The following is a 23,949-nucleotide window of genomic DNA, read 5'->3' as shown; positions in this document are numbered from 1 at the left end:
ACAATTCTATCTAATCCTATAGTTATTTGGATGTAGCCTTGGGGTTTACAATGCCCAAAAGCAAATTTGACCAATATTTTCTGTTTCCTTTTGACCAAAAGATGCAGAGGAGAGATTAAATGAGATTTTAAAAAATAATTTTAGACTTATGGAATGAGCTGACAGCTCATTCCATATACGCAGATTAGAGTTCTCGGAAGAGCTCACTGAACTATTACTGCGTATAGTAAAAGTTTGAATATCACTATCCGATCCAATCTGATGTTTCAACATCATGTTCACTGGGTGCCACTGAGCACCTTCTGGTACGCTGAGGTCCTGCTCCTTTCAAACTTAACAAGTTTGCTGGAAAATGTTATTCTGTGATACTGCACCACTGTAACATTTTTAAAAGAATGTGAATTAAAAATGTATTGGATTATTAATTTAATAACATCCAATGGTCTACAAAATCTGAAAATGTGGCACCATCAAGTCCCCATTTTGCCAGAGGAATGGGATGTTGCTATACAGATTAAAGTCATGGATTCATACAGCATGGAAACAGACCCATCAGCCCAATTTGTCCATGCTGACGAAGACACCCGATCTAAGTCAGTCCCATTTCGACCATATCCCTCTGAATCTTTCCTGTCCATGTACCCATCCAAGTGTCTTTTAAATGTCATTATACCTGCCCCAACTACCTCCTCTGACAGCTCATTCCATATACCCACCTCTTGGCTGCTACCTCTAAAAATCAAATAAAATTTGTGAGACATTATCTCCCATGTAGAAAATCATGTTGACTAACCCCTAATCGACCTCTGTCTATGCAAATATATAAATATATTATGTTGGTCAGAATCCTCTCCAGTAACTTGCCTACCACAGAAGTTAGGCTCACTGGTCTATAGTTCCCAGGCTTTTCCTTGCAACCGTTCTTAAATAAATGCACATGAGCCGCCCTTCAATCATCAGATACCTCGCTTGTATTTAACAATAATTTGTACATCTGCTTACCGAAAAAATCCCTCGCCTATATCAACTTATCTGCTAGCTTTTGTCTTGCCACTCATCTCTTACAGGTTTCTTCTCTGTTTCTTTCTTCACCCCCTTCCCACCCCCCCCTTGTAAACCATCATCTTCAGTCCTAATATTTACATTCCATCAGGGCTCCTGCAATTTATTTTCTAGCTTCCCACAATGTCCTTGGATACATCTGATTAGGCCTGGGAGATTATTATTTTCCTGATGGCCAGTTTACTGCTTAAGCCATTAATACACGTGGTGCATTGCTCAGCCTCTCAAAATCAATGATCCACCACACCTGTTCTGTTTCTTTGAAAGTACATTTGTGCTTGGTTTGATGTCCTTAGTTTCCTCTTCAATATAGTCAATAGTCGTTTATTTGTTACATACACATAAATGTGTAGTAAAATGAAACATTACCCGCAGTTGAACAATAAGACCAATAAGATTAATCAATAAAAATGCAATAACACATACAATCACAACTAACACCAAACAAAAAGAAACATCCATCACAGTGAGTCTCCTCCAGTCCCTCCTCACTGGAAGGCCAGAATGTCTTTTTCTCTTCCCTGCCGTCTTGTCCCGCGGTCAGGCTGTTGGAGTTGCCACGTCGGGGCGGTCGGGGCTCCCGATATTGAAGCCCCTGCTGGGCGGTGAAAAAAAATCCCGCGGCCTATTTCAGGCCGCGCCGGATGGTGAAAGGTCCGTGGCGGGCCGACCCAAGCCCCGCGATTCGGGGCGGGCGGACACGTTGCCTCTGCCGCTGCCGGAGCTCCCGATGTCGGCCCCCATCCAGGGGCCTGCGGGCTTCCGACGTCCACGCGGCCCGCGCCGGAGCCTCCGGAGACGAGTCGCAGCCGTTCCCGCAGCATTCGCAGGCAGCCAGCGCCGCAGGTGGTGAGTCCGGACCGCGGGCTCTGCGAACCAGAGACCCAGGTGGTCCCAGGTGCATGGCCGGTGGTAGGCCGCAACGGGAACGGAGACACGATACAGAACAAAGGTCGCGTCTCCGTTCTGGAGAGAGAATGTTACAGTTACAGTTCCCGTTCCCTCCCACCCCCACCCCCACCCCAAAACATAACATACAACACTACATCATATTAACACTACAATTGAGACAAAAACAACAAAAAACACAAAAGACAGACGGACTGCAGGCAAGCCGCAGCTGCGACGGCAGCGCTGGCTCCTCCCTGGATTCGGATTCCTCTCTTTCTTGGGGATGTTATAAAAGAAAATATAATCACCCTGGCAAAAAGTAATATATTAAGATCTTTATTTTTAATATTTAATCTATCTTTTTTTTACCACTTTCAATTATAAAGATGTTGTCATCTTTTTTCTGGTAAAGGTACTTTATTCTGTTTGTTGGTTCTCACTATTTTCACAGCAGAGAAACTTTGTAAAACATAAGTGTATGAACTCCCTTTACTGCTATGCCAGTATTCTAATTTCATTTTTTGAAAAACAATGTAGCATCCGAAGAAATATGCATCTTTGGAGTATTGTCATCATATTTTCTTAAAATTTAGAGGTATTTACTTTCCAGTTGTGATAGTATATGCTTCACATTCGTGGATTAATTTGTTTATTGTGGTTTTCTTTCCTGTAGGCCAAACTGTTTTCAAATAGTAGTGCAGCACTTTAGTGAAGACCAATATATCTTTTATTTTGCAACAGAAACTCCAGAACAAGTACAGGTAAAATGTTTGAATATTAAATTGCTTTAACTTTGTAACATCACAAAAGAGTACAGGTGCTCCTCAATTTACGATGGAGTTATGTTACGCGAAACCCATCAGAAACCGAAAATATCGTAAGTCGAAAATGCATTGAATACATGTTATCACGTGACCGGAAGCAGGCTGCGGCTCGCTAAGAGTCGCTGCCGTTTGCACCATCGCAAAGTCGAAATATCGTAAGTCGAAGCATCGTAAGTTGGGGAGCATCTGTATTAATAAACAAAACTACAAAACTGTCATGCCTCCACCATGTATCTCAATGCTGTTCTAAATTAGCTCCTCCTTTTACTTGGATTCCTTCCTGGTCATTCTGTGATTTGAATAAGGAACATCAACAGTGTCAAACCAATTGTGAATTTTGAATGAAGAATAAAATTATAAATCTAGATTTTTAGCTGTTTGTGGAAAAGGCTCTTTTGGTGCAACTTGTCCACATCGATCAAGATGTGCCACCTAAGCTAGTCCCATTACTCATGTTTGGCCTGTATCTCTTTAAACCTTTACTGTCCATATCCAAATGTCTTTTAAATGTTGGTATTGTATCTGTTTCAACTACTTCTAGCAGCTTGTTCCATATATCTTATGTAAAAAAAAATTGCTCTTGATATTTGAATAAAAGTTGATAATGTAGCCAGGGATGAGTTAGTATTATGCACAATAAGTTTGTTATTCTTTTGTAGGACTGGATGAAATGTCTGCAGGCATTTTGCAATAACCTGAAGAAACCTCTGGCGCCAGCTTCCAATAAACGTCTTCGGCAGGTAAGAAATTATTTACATTGCTGCAAATGATGTCACACAAGATCAATTTATAGTACACACGACTCTGCAAATGACCAAAATTGGCATTTTAATTTTGTTAGACGATTGGGGACACAGCTGGAAGAGCCACTGCCTCACAGTGCTAGAGATCCCGGTGCCATCCCGACCTCTGGTGCTGTATTTGTGGAGTTTGCACGTTCTCCCTGTGACCGTGTGCGTTTCCTCTTGGATCCCAAAGACGTGTGAGTTTGTAGGTAAATAGGCCTCTAAATTGCCTCATGTGTGTAGGCAGTGGACGAAAAGTGAGATAACATAGAACTAGTGTCAACGGGTGATTGATGGTTGGCGTGGATGCGGTGGACCAAATTGCCCGAGTCCATGCTATATCTAAACTAAAAACTAAACAGAACACTCTGAAATCCCATTTTACGACTAAAAATAGCTTGCCTAACTTGTGATTACGCAATCATACACACAAAGATCATTTCATCAACTTTGTTACCTCTGTAGAAACTGATGGAATTTTTCATTTAAAAAATCGCCTTAGTGACAGAAACTACAACACTTGGGTTTTTGGTTTTCAAACGTATTTGAACTGATTACGTGAGAGGCTTTACTTGTCCATGTGATTGTTAGCCCATTGTCATCAGCAGCAATAATTATTTCTTTTCATTTTAACATTAAGCCCTTGGCTGCCAAATCGATTGATGAGATTAGCTTTGCAAGAAAGGCAAGAAATGTACCTGAATAAGTTCCCCCATTTTCCCTGTTATGCATTTTCTTTCACTGCACTTCAAGATCATTTGTGCAGCAAGATTTCTTGCGTTGCCCACTATTATAGATGTTTGTGGATGCTAAGTGGATATTTCCTCAGTGGGGTATCTAGAACAATGGGGCAACATTTTAGAATGAAGGGTTGTCCAATTAATATGAAGATGAGAAACCTCTTCTAAAATTCATGTTGGTTTAGAATTTTTTATGGTAGACACTGTAGGTGTAGAGTCCTCCAATACATTCTGACCTACAGTTTTTAATCTATAAGGAAAGCCGAAGGTATTGGGAGAGATAGGGAAAGAAGTGTAAAAGCTGAAATCCAGTCAGCCCTGTTCTCCTGTGGTGATGCAGGTTGAAATGATTAATGGCCTACTTTTCATATTGCTCTTGACCACTTACCCCATAGCTCTTAAAACTACTTTTATCTCTTTTTTTTCTCTTGTTCTGATAAGTTAGCAACGTGAAATGTTAACTCCACAAATGCTGTCTGATCTACTCAGTATTTCTTGCATTTATTTTATATAGATTTCCATGATCAGTGCTGTTTTGTTTTGGGACCTTTCCTATTATCATTTTAATTAATCTCTGCCAACAAAAATGCTATATTTTCATCAGACTCCAACACTGGATGTTTTAAATTAACTGTTTTTGAGCAAACTGATTTTCAAAAAAATTATTGAGAGCCTTATGAAACTCAATAAATTATTATTGAACGTGTTAAAATCTAAAGAGAAAACAATTGAATTTGTCAAGCACAACTTGCCTTCAATACCTGTCATCATGTATTACTTTTTATATACCTGCATTGAAACCGTTGCCTTGCAGTCATTTTTCTTTTTCTTGACTTGCATGCATGTCATCTCAAGCTATTGCATTTTAGTTAATTAAAAACTGCATTTTTAAAAACTGATTTGGTGGCTGACAAGGTTTGCCAAAATTATTGGGAAGTAGAGGTTAGCTGCAGATTTTAACCCTAGAATGTGTCTGGAATCTGCCAACTATTAGCATCAGCAGGAAGGGGAGGAGGAAGCTATGAAAATTGGGCAATTGTTTGGGCAGCACAATGAAGTATAGAGACACAAACTAGGATAGCTTTGTGGTGGAACAATGAACTGAAGATGGTAAACTTACAACCCAATGGTATGAATATTGAAATTACCAATTTCAAGTAATATCCTCCTGTACTCTTCACCCCATCTTAATTAAACCTCCATCAAATGTGAGGTTATCCACTTTGGTGGCAAAAACAAGGAGGCAGATTATTATCTTAGTGGTGTTAGGTAAAGGGGAAGTGCAGCGAGACCTGGGTGTCCTTGTACACCAGTTACTGAAAGTTGGCGTGCAGGTACAGCATGCAGTGAAGAAAGCTAATGGCATGTTGGCCTTCGTAATGAGAGGATTTCAGTATAGGAGTAAAGAGGTTCTTCTGCAGTTGTATAGGGCCCTGGTAAGACCACATCTGGAGTATTGTGTACAGTTTTGGTCTCCAAATTTGAGGAAGGACATCCTTGTAATTGAGGCAGTGCAGAGTAGGTTCACGAGATTGATCCCTGGGATGGCGGGACTGTCATATGAGGAAAGATTGAAAAGACTGGGTGTGTATTCACTGGAGTTTAGAAGGATGAGAGGGGATCTTATAGAAACATATAAAATTATAAAAGGACTGGACAAGCTAGATGCAGGAAAAATGGCTCCCAATGTTGGGGCGAGTCCAGAACCAGGGGCCACAGTCTTAGAATAAAGGGGAATAAACCATTTAAAACTGAGGTGAGAAGGAACTTTTTCACCCTGTGGGCTGTGAATTTGTGGAATTCTCTGCCACAGAGGGCAGTGGAGGCCAAATCACTGGATGGATTTAAGAGAGAGTTAGATAGAGCTCATGGGGCTAGTGGAATCAGGGGATATGGGGAGAAGGCAGGCACGGGTTATTGATTGTGGACGATCAGCCATGATCACAATGAATGGTGGTGCTGGCTCGTAGGGCCGAATGGCCTCCTCCTGTACCTATTTTCTATGTTTCTAAATATCCTTTAATTTGTAAACAGTAATCTTAACTGGTTATATCTGCTAGATATCCAGTTACTATTTTTTGCATATTATGTTATGTGTTGGCCCTGTATCTAAATTGTTATGGCGTAAGAAAATAACTGCAGATGCTGGTACAAATCGAAGATATTTATTCGCAAAATGCTGGAGTAACCTGCTGCGCTACTCCAGCATTTTGTGGATAAATACCTTAATGCTGAATTCGCTAAATTTTTCACCAACAAAGTTGAGAACATTAGAATGAACATTTCCCCTCCCACCCGTGACCTAGCTGTCTCACTAGTCTGTTCATCTAAATTGGACTGCTTCCAACCCGTCACTCTATCCTCCCTTGCAAAGCTTGTCTCCGCTATGAAACCTGCAACCTGCCCCCTTGATCCTGCCCCCACTGCCCTTCTGAAGGATGTCATTGCAATAGCCGGTCCCAGCATCCTCTCTATTATCAACAGTTCTCTGGCCACTGGCACTGTTCCAACCAGTTTCAAGCACGCGGTGGTCCAGCCCCTACTGAAAAAACCTAACCTAGACCCCACCTTGCCTAGCAACTACAGACCCATTTCCAAACTGCCATTCCTGTCAAAAGTCCTTGAAAAGGCAATTCTAAACCAATTAGTGCCCTACCTGCACCAAAACACCATCCTGGAAAGTTTCCAGTCAGGTTTCAGAGCCCACCACAGCACAGAGTCTGCCTTGTTGAAGGTACACAACGACCTGCTTCTCGCCATCGACACCGGCGACTGTGCAATCCTGCTCCTTCTCGACCTCAGCGCAGCGTTCGATACAGTGGACCACACCATCCTTAATGACCGTCTCCGGTACGCGGTTGGCATTGATGGCACTGCCCTGAGCTGGTTCGCTTCGTACCTCAAAGATAGGAGTTTCGCCATCAACATAGGCAGTTATTCCTCTGCTCCAGCTAGCCTCTCCTGCGGAGTTCCACAAGGCTCCATCCTAGGCCCCATTCTCTTCTCTCTATACATGCTCCCCCTTGGCCAAATCATTCAAAGGCACGGCATTTCTTTCCACTGCTATGCCGATGACACTCAGCTTTACCTCCCCCTGAAACCCAACAACCAGTCATATTTAAACAGCCTCTCACACTGCCTTGAGGACATAAAATGTTGGATGGCACAGAACTTCCTCCAATTAAATGAGAGCAAGTCTGAGGTCATCCTATTCGGCCCCCCCGACTCCATCAAATTGATAACAGGCAGTCTTGGAAGTCTATCCTGCCTAGTCAAACCGCATGTCAAAAACCTCGGCATGATATTTGACTCTGCATTAAAATTTGATAAGCAAGTCAACACTGTGGTAAAAGCCAGCTTCTTCCAACTTCGACCCATAGCTAAAATCAAACCTTTCCTCCAATTCGACGACACAGAAAAAATCATTCACGCTTTCATTTCCTCCCGCCTAGACTACTGCAACTCCCTATACACTGGGATCAGCCAATCTTCCCTGTCCCGCCTGCAACTGGTCCAAAACGCCGCAGCGAGACTCCTGACGGGTACCCGTAAAAGGGACCACATCACCCCGATTCTGGCCTCTCTCCACTGGCTCCCTGTACGGTACAGAATCAACTTCAAGCTCCTCCTATTCACGTATAAAGCCCTAAATGGACACTCCCCCCCCTACATCAAAAATCTTCTAACCCCCCTCTCTAACTCCAGGTCCCTCAGGTCGGCCGACTTGGGGCTACTCACTATCCCGCGGTCTCGGCTTAAGCTCAGGGGTGACCGCGCTTTTGCGATTGCAGTTCCTAGACTGTGGAACAGCATCCCTCTCCCCATCAGAACTGCCCCCTCCATCGACTCCTTTAAGTCCAGGCTCAAAACCTATTTCTACTCCCTAGCGTTTGAGGCTCATTGAGGAGGCGCTGTGAACTGTTTGCGTGCTACTGTATGTTTCATTTTTTTTCCATTGGAACCTAATCAGTTGTACAGCACTTTGGTCAACGTGGGTTGTTTTTAAATGTGCTATACAAATAAAATTGACTTGACTTGACTTGACTTAAATTGTTATGGCAATCTTAAATTCCAATTTTGCTAAATTAAATGACTACTGAGTACTTAACTACTGATGGTATTTGCATATTTTTAAATATGGATACCAAGTTTACTGATTCCTAATGTCTCATTTCTGGGGAGCTTAAAAAATAATCTGGAGAACGGCAGCAACCCAAAAAATGAAATTAAGAGTGGGAGAATGATCAGCCATGATCACATTGAATGGTGGTGCTGGCTCGAAGGGCCGAATGGCCTCCTCCTGCACCTATTGTCTATCGTCTATTGCAACTTAAGTTAACAACTTATCACAGAGTACAAAGTTCAACACATGAGGGTGGTGCTTAATGAATGACATCAGTAACCGACTGATGTCTGCTTGGTTTACTTAAGCAAATAACTAATATGTGTTGCCATTTGTACTTGCATGGCCTTTCAACCTATCCCCTTTCAGCCACGAGTTTAGTGCATTAAGAATGTTAAGTCTTTGGAAAAGAAGAAGCTTAAGAGTTCATCTCGGGTTACTGTTAAACATTGAATCATTACCCAAATAGAAGCAAAGTGCTGGAAAAATTCAGCAGGTCAAGTCATAATATGCTATATACTGTCTTCTACAAAATAATACTATAGACAATAGGTGCAGGGTTAGGCCATTTGGCTCTTCGAGCCAGCACCACTATTCAATGTGATCATGGCTGATCATTCTCAATCAGTAGCCCGTTCCTGCCTTCTCCCCATACCCCCTGACTCCGCTATCCTTAAGGGCTCTATCCAGCTCTCTCTTGAATGCATTCAGAGAATTGGTCTCCACTGCCTTCCGAGGCAGAGAATTCCACAGATTTACAACTCTGACTGAAAAAGCTTTTTCCTCACCTCTAAATGGCCTACCCCTTATTCTTAGACTGTGGCCCCTGGTTCTGGACTCCCCCAACATTGGGAACATGTTTCCTGCCTCTAACGTGTCCAACCCCTTAATAATCTTATATGTTTCGATAACTGCAATCTACTCAGTAATTTCTAGTGAGCAAATAATTGATCAGTTTATTCATTTGGTTTAGTACATTGTGAGCCTCTATGCAGCACATTACTATCAAAAAGAATGTTTTCCAATATTGTCATCTAATATGAAAATATGAACTAGATATTTCTTGACATTCAGCCTGTTCAGTTTCCACTGGTTCTCAGAGCAATCTCATCAATCCCATTTTCCTTCATTTAGTTCTCTTATACATGCATCACCTCTAACTATCCTAACACCAACAAACACTAAGGATACTTCACTGGCTTTTAAACTAGCCTTCTCGTGCATCTCTGATATGTGAGGAAAGCTGGACCACTAGGGAAAATCTGTGCAAACTCCATGTAGACAGGATCGAATCTGGGTTGCTGGAGCTGTGGGACAGGAGTATTACCTGCTGCCACTGTGCCATCCCTAATTGTACAGTAAATGGAAGCTATATATATTTAAATTATTTTCCCATGTTGTAATGCAATATTATTGCTAATTTCATAGAAGTATTGTTTTTCTCCTTCAGGTCAGTAGTCTGGTTTTGTATGTGGAAGAAGCCCATAAACTACCAGTGAAATATTTCACACACCCTTACTGTAACATCTACCTAAACAGTATTCAGGTAGCAAAAACTCATGCCAGGGAAGGCCAGAATCCTGTATGGACTGAAGAATTCATTTTTGAGTAAGTCCCGTCCTTAAAAGTAGAGGAAAAACAAGCATAATTTGAAATCAGAATATTTTGGTAATGTTAATAGCTGAATCAGAGAGTAATAATACTTATGTTGAAAAATGCATCTCTTCATTTTACAATTAAACTTAAAGTTGTTCTCTTTTTCCTATTTCTGCTGTATAAAGTGAATACTGTTCTTTTACCCAAGTTAGCAACATACTGTAGGTCTAACTAATAAGTGCATGTCTGCATAATATCAGAAAAAAACTCGTAATGTAGAACATAATGTGGCAGTTTTTAAATTCTTTATATCTTTATTTCCCCAGTGATCTTTCATCAGATATAAAAGTATTTGAGATTAGTCTCAGTAACAGAACGAAGAAGAGCAAGGATCCTGATATCTGTAAGTGTATTTGACTGTCAAGTTGTAGGATTTTATTTTTCTTATAAGAAAGATCCTTGCTTAGTTTTTAATTCTGTATATTTTTGTTACAGTATGTGTTTCTCTGCCAAAATTTAGCAGTTCCAGAATCTAAATTCTGTAAACACAATAAGATAGAGCTATTCAGCAAGTTTACGTAACTTTGCTAACTACTTTTGATCTCAAGTTATTCTAGACTGCAGAATGCTATTGATGAAACAAGTCGCAGGAGAGCATTATTAGTCATGGGTTCAAACAGCATGGAGTCGGGCCCTTCCTATTTACTGAATCCACACTGACCATTGAAGGATCCATTTACATTAATTTTACATCAATCCCATTATATTCGAGTCACAGAATGGTCCTGAATGGTTTTGGTCACCTCTGCTGTCGAAAAATATTTCTTATTCTCCTCTCTATCCATACCTAGACAAAGTTATAAATTATACAGCGTGGAAATAGGTCCTTTGGCAATTTGTCGATACTGACCAAGTTGACTAACCAAGCTTGTCACAGCTTATGGAATTTGGAATGCAGCTTATTCCATATATGACCAAAAAGAAGTTCCTTTTTATAATTCCCTCAGGATCCTTTTTAAATCTTTCACCTCACCTTAAACCTTCACCCTCTAGTTTTAAATTGCCATACCCTTCAGAAAAGATTGTGGTTATTCACCTAATCAATGCCCCTCATGATTTGATATACCTCTAACGTCACCCCTGAGCCTCCTATACTCCAGGGGAAAATTTGTCCCCTCCTATCCAGCCTCCAGCAAACTCTCCAAACCCAGTAGCATCCTCGCAAATCATTTTTGCACCCTTTCCAGTTTAATTATATCCTTCCTATCCAGATTGATCCCTGGGATGGCAGGACTTTCATATGAAGAAAGACTGGATAGACTAGGCTTATACTCGCTGGAATTTAGAAGACTGAGGGGGGATCTTATTGAAACATATAAAATTCTTAACGGGTTGGAGAGGCTGGATGCGGGAAGATTGTTCCCGATGTTGGGGAAGTCCAGAACCAGGGGTCACAGCTTAAGGATAAGGGGGAAGTCTTTTAGGACCGAGATGAGAAAACATTTCTTCACACAGAGAGTGGTGAGTCTGTGGAATTCTCTGCCACAGAAGGTAGTTGAGGCCAGTTCATTGGCTGTATTTAAGAGGGAGTTAGATGTGGCCCTTATGGCTAAAGGGATCAGGGGGTATGGAGAGAAGGCAGGTACGGGTTACTGAGCTGGATGATCAGCCATGAACATATTGAATGGCGGTGCAGGCTCGAAGGGCCGAATGGCCTACTCCTGCACCTATTTTCTATGTTTCTATGTTTCCTGTAGCAGCAGACCAGAACTGTACATTGTATTCCAAAAGTGTTTTTTCCAATATCTTGTGCATGACCAATGTTGGCAAGCATGCCAAACTCCTTTTTTATCATGCTGTCTGCCTATGTTGTGACTTTCATGGGACTATGTACCTGTATCCCTCAGTCTTGCTTTTCTACAACACCCCCTAGGACCCTACTATTAACTGTGGAAGTCCTTCCCTAGTTTCTTACCAAAATGCAATCCATCACATTTATCTGAATTAAACTCCATCTACCACATTTTGGTTTTACCACGTAGAAATTACAGCAGTTTATACATACTCCCCCCATTTCAGGACACTAATGTTTTGGACACAGCAATGTGATGTAAATGAAAGTAGTCATGTTTAGTATTTTGTTGCATATCGTTTGACAATAGACAATAGGTGCAGGAGGAGGCCATTCGGCCCTTCGAGCCAGCACCGCCATTCAATGTGATCATGGCTGAACATTCTCAATCAGTACCCCGTTCCTGCCTTCTCCCCATACCCCCTGACTCCGCTATCCTTAAGAGCTCTATCCAGCTCTCTCTTGAATGCATTCAGAGAATTGACCTCCTGCCGTCTGAGGCAGAGAATTCCACAGATTCACAACTCTCTGACTGAAAAAGTTTTTCCTCGTCTCAGTTCTAAATGGCCTACCCCTTATTCTTAAACTGTGGCCCCTTGTTCTGGACTCCCCCAACATTGGGAACATGTTTCCTGCCTCTAACGTGTCCAACCCCTTAATAATCTTATACGTTTCGATAAGATCTCCTCTCATCCTTCTACATTCCAGTGATTTGCATTTGCAGATTTCTAAATTTGCATGCAATGACTGCTTGAAGTCTGCAATTCATGGACATCACCAGTTGCTGGATGCTCTGCCAGGCCTGTATTGCAGCCATCTTTGGCTTATGCGTGTTTTGGGGGCTATTCCCTTTCTGTTTACTCTTCAGCATATAAAAGGCATGCTCAATTGGGTTCATATCGGATGATTGACTTAGCCACTCAAGAATTGACCATTTCGAGAACCAGATGGCGCGATTTTAAGGTGAAGAGGGAAAGATTTTATAGGAATCTGAGTGATAGCTTTTTCACACACAGGGTGGTGGTTGTATGGATGAGCTAACGGAGGAGGTAGTTAAGACAGGGACTATTGCAACATTTAAGAAGCAATTGATCAGGTACGTGGATAGGATGTTTAACAGGCTGTGAGCGTAGTGCTGAGCCTGGATCTCGGGTAAGGTGAAGGCTCCAGCCCGCTGGTGGGTGGTGGAGAGGCGAGGGTCGGCGGAGTCGCTAGTGAAGGCTTGCAGAGGGCTAGAGTAAATATATGGGTTGGCGTTAGTAGTAGCAGCGGTGGTTCCAGGGAGACGGTGAAAGTCAGCGTCAGTGGCCCTGGGGAGATGGTGAGACTTGATCGCACGTTTTGGTGGTCCAGGCCTGGGATCGGCCAGGAAAGTGGAGAGGGTCGGAGAGGCGGTGGATGTTGGTGTTGCTCCTCGTGGTGGCAATCTTGGCTTCGTGGTAGTCAGGCAGGTGGCGTGGTCTAACGGTGGAGCCCCGCTTTTTATACCCTCTCTCCAGAGATGCTGCCTGTCCCGATGAATTACCCCAACTTTTCGTGTCCACCCTCTTTACATGGATAGGATAGGTTTAGAGGGATATATGGGTCAAATGAAGTCTAGTGTAGATGGGACATAATGGTTGGTGTGGCCAAGTTGGGCTGAAGGGCCTGTTTCCACACTTTGACTATGACTAACTCCTCAAGCTGAAATATTGGATCAGATCATCCAAAATCTAACCTATTGCCTAACAATGCCATTGCATCTGCACTAAACTGTTGCAGATAACATGGGCCAGCCGAGCTCGCCACTAGTGATATCTGAAAGTCCTTCTGTGAAGAGAAGTTGCCATGAGGAAATTTGTCATCAGTGGCGTGCTAAATCAATACCTGTGTCTTTACCCAGACAACCTCGATGACCTTTTGACAGCTTGCTGCTGTCAATGTATCTAATAATCCAAAACATTTATTGAAATAAGCTTATCGGTAGTTTCAAAATATTTTATTATAAAAAATATTTATAATTGATGCCTTTAAAATACAAAATTGTATTGAGAGAAAATAAGTGGATTGTTTACCTTGCACTTTATATTTGTGACCATTGAAATGAATTGAGTTGTATTAATTGCACAAATGATAGTGTGTGCCAATGCCACAGTGGAGATGGAGGTCAAATGTACAAGCATCTGATCTCCAGCTTGTCTGATTTATTTGATTTATGGTATGGTGAATAAGAGATGAGCAAAATCTGGTCGTTAAGGCAGGTACTATGACAGCATTTAAACAGCACTTGGAAAGATACATGGGTAGGGAAGGTTTAGAGGAAAAAATATGGGTCAAAAGCAGCAAATGGGGCGAGCTCAGATGGGACATCTTGGATGGCATGGAGGAGTTGGGCCGCAGACCCTGTTTCTGTGCTAGTGTAAGAAAATAACTGCAGATGCTGGTACAAATCGAAGGTATTTATTCACAAAATGCTGGAGTAACTCAGCGGGTCAAGCAGCATCTCAGGAGAGAAGGAATGGGTGACGTTTCGGGTGTGAATAAATACCTTCTGTTTCTGTGCTATGTTAGTCTATCGTTCTGCCCCTTTGCCCAACTCACAAAGTTTTTGCTGCATTAGCGGGGATAGCGTTACAGTCAAGTAAATCTCAGCAAATATATTTTGTTAACAGAATTTGGAGTTTGAAACTTTCTTTGAACAATCCCAAAAGCATACAGAATCAAATTTCAGTGAGTGGTAAGCAGAAAAATGCAGTCTCTACGATAATCTGACCAATATTTTAGAAAACAGTAAGTTGAAGCTGTAAGATGCTGTGTGTTGATTATTCTTAATTTAAATTCATGAAAATGTATTTTAACTGAACAATTTGTTTTTCAGTATTTATGCGCTGCCAGCTGAGTAGGTTACAGAAAGGTCAGTTAATCGATGAATGGTTCCCTCTCAGTTCACATTTCCCACTAAAAGGAATTGAGCCAGGATCATTACGTGTAAGAGCACGATATTCATTGGAAAAAATAATGCCAGAAGAGGAATACAGTGAGTTCAAAGAGGTATTTTTTGTTGTTTCCAGCACTTTGCATGTGCATAATTTACATAAAATATTGAAAAATAACAGTATTTTCAAAATGCCTTTACATGTGCTCTGCAGGTGACATTTCCATTTCCAAATTATGGCACCTGTGTTCTGCTGGCCAACACATCTTCCCCTCTTCATTTGCTGTTCCATGGAAACACCACTCCTGAAATGATTTTTTTTTTCATTTTCTCAGCTACCACTTTAGAAATAGGAATTTTAATACCAAGGGACAATGAATCACCTGGGTAGTTAAATTCACATAGAAAAAGAGACATTTTTATACTCTGCAGTTTTAGGTATTTAAACCTAATCTGCTTCAATCCTGCAATATTTGATTAATGCCAGATTCTGCCATTAACTTTGGTTCTGCACTTGATCCATAATATAAATTGTCACATCAAACATGTTAAATTTACTTAATTTACATTTAATTCCATGGTATTATAAAGTCTATTTAAACCCAACAAAATATTGAAATTATTTGTAAGAATCTCCATTAAAATTAATTATACGCTATGTTGCATTTTATTTAATTTCTCATATTTCATTTTTTAGATTATTCTTCAGAAAGAATTTCACGTGATATATGCACTGTCACACGTGTGTGGCCAGGACCGTACATTACTTGCCAGCATTCTGCTAAGAATTTTTCGGCATGAGAAACTTGAATCGCTATTATTACGGATATTAAACGACAGGGAAATTAGCATGGAAGGTAGGAGGTCTATTTTTACCCAAGACATCAACTTACTCATTATAGGTTTATTATTTGATTTGAAGCGTGGTTACGTTCTCTTCCTTGTACATAAAGTGTGTTTTCTAATTTTGGAGTTGGTGTCACTGGCACTTTTACGAATCTAACACTCATTATTATTTTACCCTAGATGAATCTACCACACTCTTCCGTGCCACAACTTTGTCAAGCACACTTATGGAACAATACATGAAATCAACAGCAACACCATTTATCCATCATGCTCTTAAAGAAACTATTTTAAAGATAATGGAAAGTAAACAATCATGTGAGGTACAGTACTAGATACAGTAGGCCAATTTACTATGGACACAAATATGTATATTTGTAGTATACTTAATAGTGACGAGAAACAGGTTCAACTTTGTGCCAACACAAAAGTTGTTGTATATATCCCGAGTTAAGGCCCACCAACTTTGAGGGAATTTGCACAAGCGGCTCTAGTGAATGAGTTATCTGCTCTTTTCCATGCTGCCCCTTTCCAATGCATGCACTATGACATAAAATTGAAGTTCAATTAAACTATGTAAGATTAATCTGGGAAATGACTGTAATATCCTGATCACTTTCTGGCACTGATCCTTGATTCATATGTTTGGGTGGTGTAACCATTGTTATAGTCACCATCTCAGCTTTGAAAAATGGCGAAGTTGAGAGTAGTTAGATATTGAACTGTTTGACTACTTTAATTTCAGCCTAAGTAATGAAACCATTTGGGGCCTGGACGAGAGTTGAATGGGGAATTAACTAAAAATATCCAGATATTAATACATTCTTTGCAAATTCTTTGCCACAGAAGGCAGTGGAGGCCAATTCACTGGATGTTTTCAAGTGAGTTAGAAATAGCTCTTGGGGCTAATGGAATCAATTGATATGTGGAGAAAGTAGGAACAGGGTACTGATTTAGGGTGATCAGCCATGAGGCTAGAGGCAGGAAACATGTTCCCAATGTTGGGGGAGTCCAGAACCAGGGGCCATAGTTTAAGAATAAGGGGTAGGCCATTTAGAGAAGAGATGAGGAATTTTTTTTTCACTCACCAGAGTTGTAAATCTGTGGAATTCTCAACCTCAGAAGGCAGTGGAGGCCAATTCTCTGGATGCTTTCAAGAGAGAGTTAGAGCTCTTAATGATAGCGGAGTCGGGGGGGTATGGGGAGAGGGCAGGATGGGGAGAGGGCTGATTGTGGATTGTGGATGATCAGCCATGATGACATTGAACGGCGGTGCTGGCTCGAAGGGCCAAATAGCCTACAACTGCACCTATTTTGTATGTTTCTATGGTTCTATTTGATCCTTTAGACTTTAGGAGAGCTCCTCCTCGCCTCCACTCACCATCAACAACACCACAGTCACATCTGTGGAGTCATTTAAGTTCCTTGGAACCATCATCTCCAGGGACCTTAAATGGGGGGCCACCATCGGCCACAGGCAATGATGGTCCAATTCTATACTGCCATCGTAGTTTGTCCTCATCTTCTCTATCATGGTCTGGTTTGGCTCAGCCACCAAGCGCAACATCCGAAGGCTACAACGAATCATTTGATCAGCTGAGAAGGTTGTTGGCTGCAACCTTCCTCTACATTGACGAGCTGTACACCGCAAGGGCCAGGAGGCGAGCGGGCAAGATCATCTCTGACCCCTCTCACCCTGGCCACAAACTCTTTGAAGCACTTCCCTCTGGAAGGCAACTCCAGACGGTCAAAGCCGCTACAGCCAAATATAAAAACAGCTTTTTTTCCGCGAGTAGTAGCTCTACTCAATAACCAAAAGTCTGTAGTCCCTTTTTGCTCTGGTTTATTTCACTCGCATGTTTAAACTAATGTTGTATTCTTTATCTTTTATGCTTTATTCTTAATTGTTTACTGTATGTTCGTATTATTACTTGCGAGTGGAGCACCAAGGCACATTCCTTGTATGTGTATATACTTGGCCAATAAACTTAATCATTATCAATAATAATTAGAAATTGAAAAATTCTAATACCATCCAACTCATCAAAAGCATTTGGTTCAAAATCAAAATGTTTAAAACCTCAAGTACTGGATTGGAATGGGACCTAATGTCAGTGTAATTGAGAAATAGAGCAAATGAAGCTTGATTTCAAACCAAGATCTTCATCAAGTTTCTGTGTACATATTAAATTAAAGGGGTTTAAAAAATCATTATTTTACACTGTTTCAAAATGTTTTTGACATTGTCACAATTATACTTTTATTTTATGTGCATTTACAGACAAAAAATAAAATTGAGACCATCTTATATTTCCCAATAGCTTGTATATTGTTACATAAAATGTAAACCTATCTGTTTTTCAGCTAAATCCTTCTAAACTTGAAAAAAATGAAGATGTAAACACTAATTTGGCACACCTATTAGGTCTCCTATCAGAATTAGTGGAAAAAATTTTCATGGCTGCAGAAGAACTGCCTCAGTAAGTAACAAAATGGTATCTATACATAAAGGACAGGAAAATGAATATTGCAAATTTGTGTTATTCTGTTGCAACAAACTTAAGTATCCAACCAGAAAGGGAAGGAAAAAAAGATAAGGCAAATAAATAAATATAATGTGGCCATTTGAGTGAGTCAGTAAAAACAAAATTGTAACGTAATCGATTTTTCTCATATCTGATCAGAATTCAGAAAATGCTTTATATACATGGCTGTTTTCTTGCAGTCTTGCCCAAACCCAGTCCCCATTGACAGTGCACCTTCCACACCTGTTGCTACCACCTCACAACTGAGAAGATATCTGCTCATGGTGGTTTTCCCCTACATTGTGACCATAGTAATAATAATAATAATAATGCATTACATTTGTATAGCGCTTTTCTAGAAACCCAAAGACGCTTTACATATTAGATATAACATAAAAAATAAATAAATAAACTAACAGAAAAGGAAGAATAAGGTGGAGCGACGGTCAATGATTGAAGGCGGTGTTGAACAAGTGAGACTTCAGTGATGTTTTGAATGTGGTGAGTGAGGAGGAGTCTCTGACGGTTTGGGGTAGTGAGTTCCAGAGGTGGGAGCAGCGATGGAGAAAGCCCTGTCCCCCCAGGATCTGAGTTTGGTCCGGATGGGGAGGGACAGGAGGTTAGCAGCAGCAGAGCGGAGGGTGCGGGTGGGAGTGTGTCTGTGGAGGAGGTCAGTCAGGTAGGATGGGGCCAGGTTATGGAGGGCTTTGTAGGTCATGAGGAGGATTTTGTACTGGATTCTCTGGGGGATGGGGAGCCAGTGGAGCTTGTAAAGGACGGGGGTGATGTGGTCACGGGTCGGGGAGTGGGTGAGTAGACGGGCAGCGGAGTTCTGGATGTATTGGAGTTTATTGATGATTTTTGAGGGTGAACCATAGAGGAGGCTGTTACAGTAGTCCAGACGGGAGGTGATGAAGGCGTGGATGAGGGTTTCTGCAGCTGTGGAGGAGAGGGATGGACGGAGACGGCGATGTTTTTGAGGTGGAAGAAGGCTGTCTTGGTGATGTGTTTAGTGTGTTTGTCGAAGGAGAGGGTTTGATCAAAGATGATGCCAAGATTCCGGATGTGAGGGGAGGTGGATACTCAGAAACCGTCGATGTTGAGGGTGAAGTTGTGGGTGGATTTGCTGTGTGTTTTTGGTCCGATGATGACGATTTCGGATTTGTCACAGTTTAGTTTGAGGAAATTGATTTGAAGCCAAATTTGTAGACTACTGTTTTTATCATGCATCTGTCTTGGACATTGTAAACAAATCAATAATCATCCTGCACAGCATTTCTCTCCAGAATAAAACATTGGAATTAATTATCTAATTGTAAATACTGTATTGATTTCCCGGCTCAAAATCTGGGAAAATAACACCTACCCCTCAAAAGGTGGCAGTAATTTTTACCATGGCACTATCCACGAAATCTCATTTGGAGCTGCACTTGAGACTTTCATACAAGCTGTTTCCTGCTTGTCTTACTGACCATGCAGGTGCCCATTTTGAGTTTTCTCAGGGCTGCTTGACTTCATGTCATTTTCAGTCATGTGAGAATATTCCTTATGAATGCACAATGTTCAATCCCATTTGCAGCTCCTCAGCAAATGAAACAAATCATGCTTTCATGTAGCAAGATCTAGACAATATTTGAGGTTGAACTGATCAGTGACAAATAACATTCGCACCAAAAAATGAGAGACACAATTAAATGGGTGTTCAATGGTATTACCATCTCTGAGCATCAATATCCCGGGGAACAACGTTAATCAGAAATTCAACAGACAAAAATAGATGGCGGCCATATTATAAGCAAAGGCTGGCCTCCAGGTGACTGACCTCTTCATCCCAAAGCGACTTTGCATGATGTAGCAGGCATAAGACAGGAGTGCAATACAATGTAGTCAACTTGCTTAAATGAGTGTTGCTTTCCAATTTCTGCCTGACCTGCTAAGTATTCCTGGCATTATTCTGACCATGTAATATTGATGACACCTTTCTCTCTGGACACTGAGTTGAAGTAGAATGTTTGTCATGTTGGTGCATAATTCGCTGCGAACCAAATCTCCAATTCTGTATTCCTTTTCGTAAAGACAGCTCACCTCTATTTCTACCTCAGTACATCCATTCATGTTCTTGTTATCTGCAAAAATATGCATTACCAACTCCCATCTGCCAAAGTCTATAATTATTACATTTATTTCATCCCACAGCCAGCTCACTGTCATTGCTGTTCTTCATATAATACCCACACATGTTGAATCACAGAAAATTCTGGATGCATTTAAGCCATTGGACATCTGTGCAGCAAATCAACAAATAAGCATTTTATGCTTTACCAGTCAAAATTTCACAATTTATGTTCGTGAGGAACATGGAACGTACTACAAGGAACGTCCAGTCACTCTACACTTCCATCCCCCACAAGGATGGTCTCGAAGCCCTCCGTTTCTTCCTCGACCGTAGAACCAGCCAATCCCCATCGACCAGCACTCTCCTCCGCCTAGCAGAGCTGGTTCTTACCCTCAACAACTTCTCCTTTGACTCCTCCCACTTCCTCCAAACCAGAGGCGTAGCTATGGGCACTCGCATGGGCCCTAGCTACGCCTGCCTCTTTGTCGGGTACGTCGAACAATCCCTGTTCCAGACGTACACTGGCCCCATCCCCAAACTCTACCTCCGCTACATCGACGACTGCATTGGTGCTACCTCTTGCACCCATGCAGAACTCAGACTTCATACACTTTACCTCCAATTTCCATCCTGCCCTTAAATATACCTGGACTATCTCTGACATCTCCCTCCCGTTTCTGGACCTCACCATCTCCATCACAGGAGACAGACTAGTGACGGACATTTTCTATAAACCCACTGACTCGCACAGCTATCTGGACTACACTTCTTCCCACCCGGTCCCCTGCAAAAAGTCTATCCCCTACTCCCAATTCCTCCGTCTACGCCGCATCTGCGCCCGGGATGAGGTGTTTCACACTAGGGCTTCCGAGATGTCCTCGTTCTTCAGAAAACGGGGCTTCCCCTCCTCCATTATAGATGAGGCTCTCACTAGGGTCTCTTCTACATCCCGCAGCTCCGCTCTTGCTCCCCCTCCCCCCACTCGCAAGGACAGAATCCCCCTCGTTCTCACCTTCCACCCCACCAGCCAGCGGATCCAACATATCATCCACCAACATTTCCGTCACCTACAACGGGACCCCACCACTGGCCATATCTTCCCATCCCCTCCCCTCTCTGCGTTCCACAGAGACCGTTCCCTCTGTAACTCCCTGGTCCACTCGTCCCTTCCTACCCAAACCACCCCCACCCACTTTCCCCTGCAACCGCACGAGATGCAACACCTGTCCCTTTACCTCCCCCCTCAACTCCATCCAAGGACCCAAACAGTCTTTCCAGGTGAGACAAAGGTTCACCTGCACCTCCTCCAACCTCATCTATTGCATCCGCTGCTCTAGATGTCGACTTATTTACATCGGCGAAACCAAGCGCAGGCTCGGCGATCGCTTCGCTGAACACCTGCGCTCGGTCCGCATTAACAAAACTGATCTCCCGGTGGCCGAGCACTTTAACTCCCCCTCCCATTCCCAGTCTGACCTTTCTGTCATGGGCCTCCTCCAGTGCCATAGTGAGGCCCACCGGAAATTGGAGGAACATCACCTCATATTTCGCCTGGGCAGTTTGCAGCCCGGTGGTATGAACGTCGACTTCTCCAACTTTAGATAGCTCCTCTGTCCCTCCCTTCCCCTCCTCGTTCCCAGATCTCCCTCTATCTTCCTGTCTCCACCTATATCTTTCCTTTGTCCCGCCCCCCTGACATCAGTCTGAAGAAGGTCTCGACCCGAAACGTCACCCATTCCTTCTCTCCCGAGATGCTGTCCGACCTGCTGAGTTACTCCAGCATTTTGTGATACCTTATGTCTCTGAAGTATAACTTGGAGCTAGAATGCTAACAATTGAATTTTGTCCCTATTTCACTCCTCTGTCTTTGTTATTTAAATCGATTTGTACCAGCATCTGCAGTTATTTTCTTGTACTACAAGGTTATCTTGATTACCTATATTGTCCCTTTCATTTACTGCTTCTGTACTGAAGAAAAAATGTCGCTTGGGATGAATATTCCTATTTTGTATGGGACATTTGGGCAGAAAGAGATGTTATATTCAGGATGTCTAGCTTCATAGTTGTACAGCGCAGAAGATGAGAGCTTTTGGCTGCCAATAGATCCATAACAACCGTATTGCCCATCTACACTTACCTGATTTATCCACACTGTCTTTACCTTTTAATGCCTTGCCTATATATTATTTGAGCATATTTTTTCTGTGATTCATTTTGTGATTTTTCTTATGCTGACTCCTCTGGCATATTGTTGCCTGGATAATTTAATTAATATTTGATCTTTCTGTCATGACATTATATTTCAGGTTCTATGATGATGCAATATGATCTATTTGAAGTGAAGCACTCATGTTATGATTCTCAAATTAAGCATCCAAACAAATTTCTCAACCTCTGTGCAATAATGTAATACATTCCAATATGATAAAGTAATAGAACATTGCAGTTAAGAGTTTAATTATTTATTATTACGGAAAGATTCTTCAATGAATTCTTGATAAATTATTGTAATTCATTTTAACAGGGCTTTAAGGTTTATTTATGGATGTTTACAAAAATCTGTCCAGCAGAAATGGCCAAAAAACCCCACAATGAGAACCAGAGTTGTAAGGTAAAATATTTTTTGAACTTTGTGATTTGCCAATTCAATTAGCTATTTTGCACCACAGGTTTTCATTGGGATATGTTAAAAATTAGACTATTAAGTGCATCTTGCTTAGGGCAAGAGTTTAGAGAACTGCAAGAATTGTGTCAGGTGTCATTAGTAGACCTATCGACAAGTTAACTACCCTATGACTTTGGAAGCCACTTTGTTCTGGTGAAGGGCAGTTACATGCCTCCTGGCTTGGACAGGAATTATCCATTGGATCACGTTGATACCCACAAGTGCTTGAGTCAATGCTATTAGAGACAAACTACATTGAATCACTAAATAAAATGTTCCTCAGAGAGCGCATCTCAGGAAGAACTTTGTAGATTTATTGCCAGTCAGCGATTGAAATGGATTGCTGAGAAGTTTGCTTGAGACCAGGAGACCCCATTCATCAGAATATAATCTTGTTGATTGATGGCAAGCTTACTATGCACACCATCTCTTGGCTTTATCTTAAAGTATTATAAGACTACTTGGTTGCAAGTGAATTGTCCAGTTTTAATTTTTCGGCCATTCCACCCAGTCAGATGTCTTGCAAATGCTGTCTGTTCATTTCATAGGTTCTTAAATGTCTCGTTCAAATATTCTTTGCTTTCCAGCCTGTGGATCAAAAGAGTGCAAGTAATGCAGTTTGGACTGAACTTTTGCCACATCAATATTGAGTGTACTTCAGCTGGAGTTTTAAATGCCAGTTTTCTTCTCCAAGATCTCGAAGGAATAAGATGGACTATGAGATTTGAAATTTGATAGCATGGCAGCTCATTACTTTGTTCAAGTTGTTTGATGTATTCAAACAAAACTGCTTTCATTAGTTGCTTTTTGCGTTTATTGTTCTTTTTTTCTTGGCAAGTGTCTTTGGAGAATTATACGTAATGTTTGTTTTTCCTTTTATTATAGTGGATTTGTTTTCTTGCGGTTGATTTGTCCAGCTATTCTCAATCCGCGGATGTTCAATATCATTTTGGGTGAGTTTTCCTGGTGAAAATTTGCAATGCATTATTCTACAAACTAAAATATCAAAA

General features: G+C 41.6%; 1 protein-coding gene across 2 annotated transcripts in view; it reads left to right on the top strand.

The window, feature by feature from the left end:
* Positions 1–23,949, top strand: part of LOC144592132 (ras GTPase-activating protein 1-like) — a 90,879-nt gene that overhangs the window by 57,489 nt on the left and 9,441 nt on the right. For both annotated transcript variants that reach the window (XM_078396531.1, XM_078396532.1), the window contains exons 12-21: positions 2,627–2,714; positions 3,437–3,517; positions 9,876–10,033; positions 10,348–10,424; positions 14,731–14,903; positions 15,485–15,644; positions 15,814–15,956; positions 17,998–18,113; positions 22,799–22,885; positions 23,825–23,892. In XM_078396531.1, the coding sequence (XP_078252657.1) occupies positions 2,627–2,714; positions 3,437–3,517; positions 9,876–10,033; positions 10,348–10,424; positions 14,731–14,903; positions 15,485–15,644; positions 15,814–15,956; positions 17,998–18,113; positions 22,799–22,885; positions 23,825–23,892 (1,151 nt within the window). The remainder of the gene's footprint in view (positions 1–2,626; positions 2,715–3,436; positions 3,518–9,875; positions 10,034–10,347; positions 10,425–14,730; positions 14,904–15,484; positions 15,645–15,813; positions 15,957–17,997; positions 18,114–22,798; positions 22,886–23,824; positions 23,893–23,949) is intronic.

This window comes from Rhinoraja longicauda, chromosome 3 (genome assembly GCF_053455715.1).
Source record: "Rhinoraja longicauda isolate Sanriku21f chromosome 3, sRhiLon1.1, whole genome shotgun sequence".
NCBI lineage: Eukaryota > Metazoa > Chordata > Chondrichthyes > Rajiformes > Arhynchobatidae > Rhinoraja > Rhinoraja longicauda.
The sequence above is the reverse complement of the archived record's forward strand: the minus strand, read 5'-3'. Positions and strand labels throughout refer to the sequence as shown.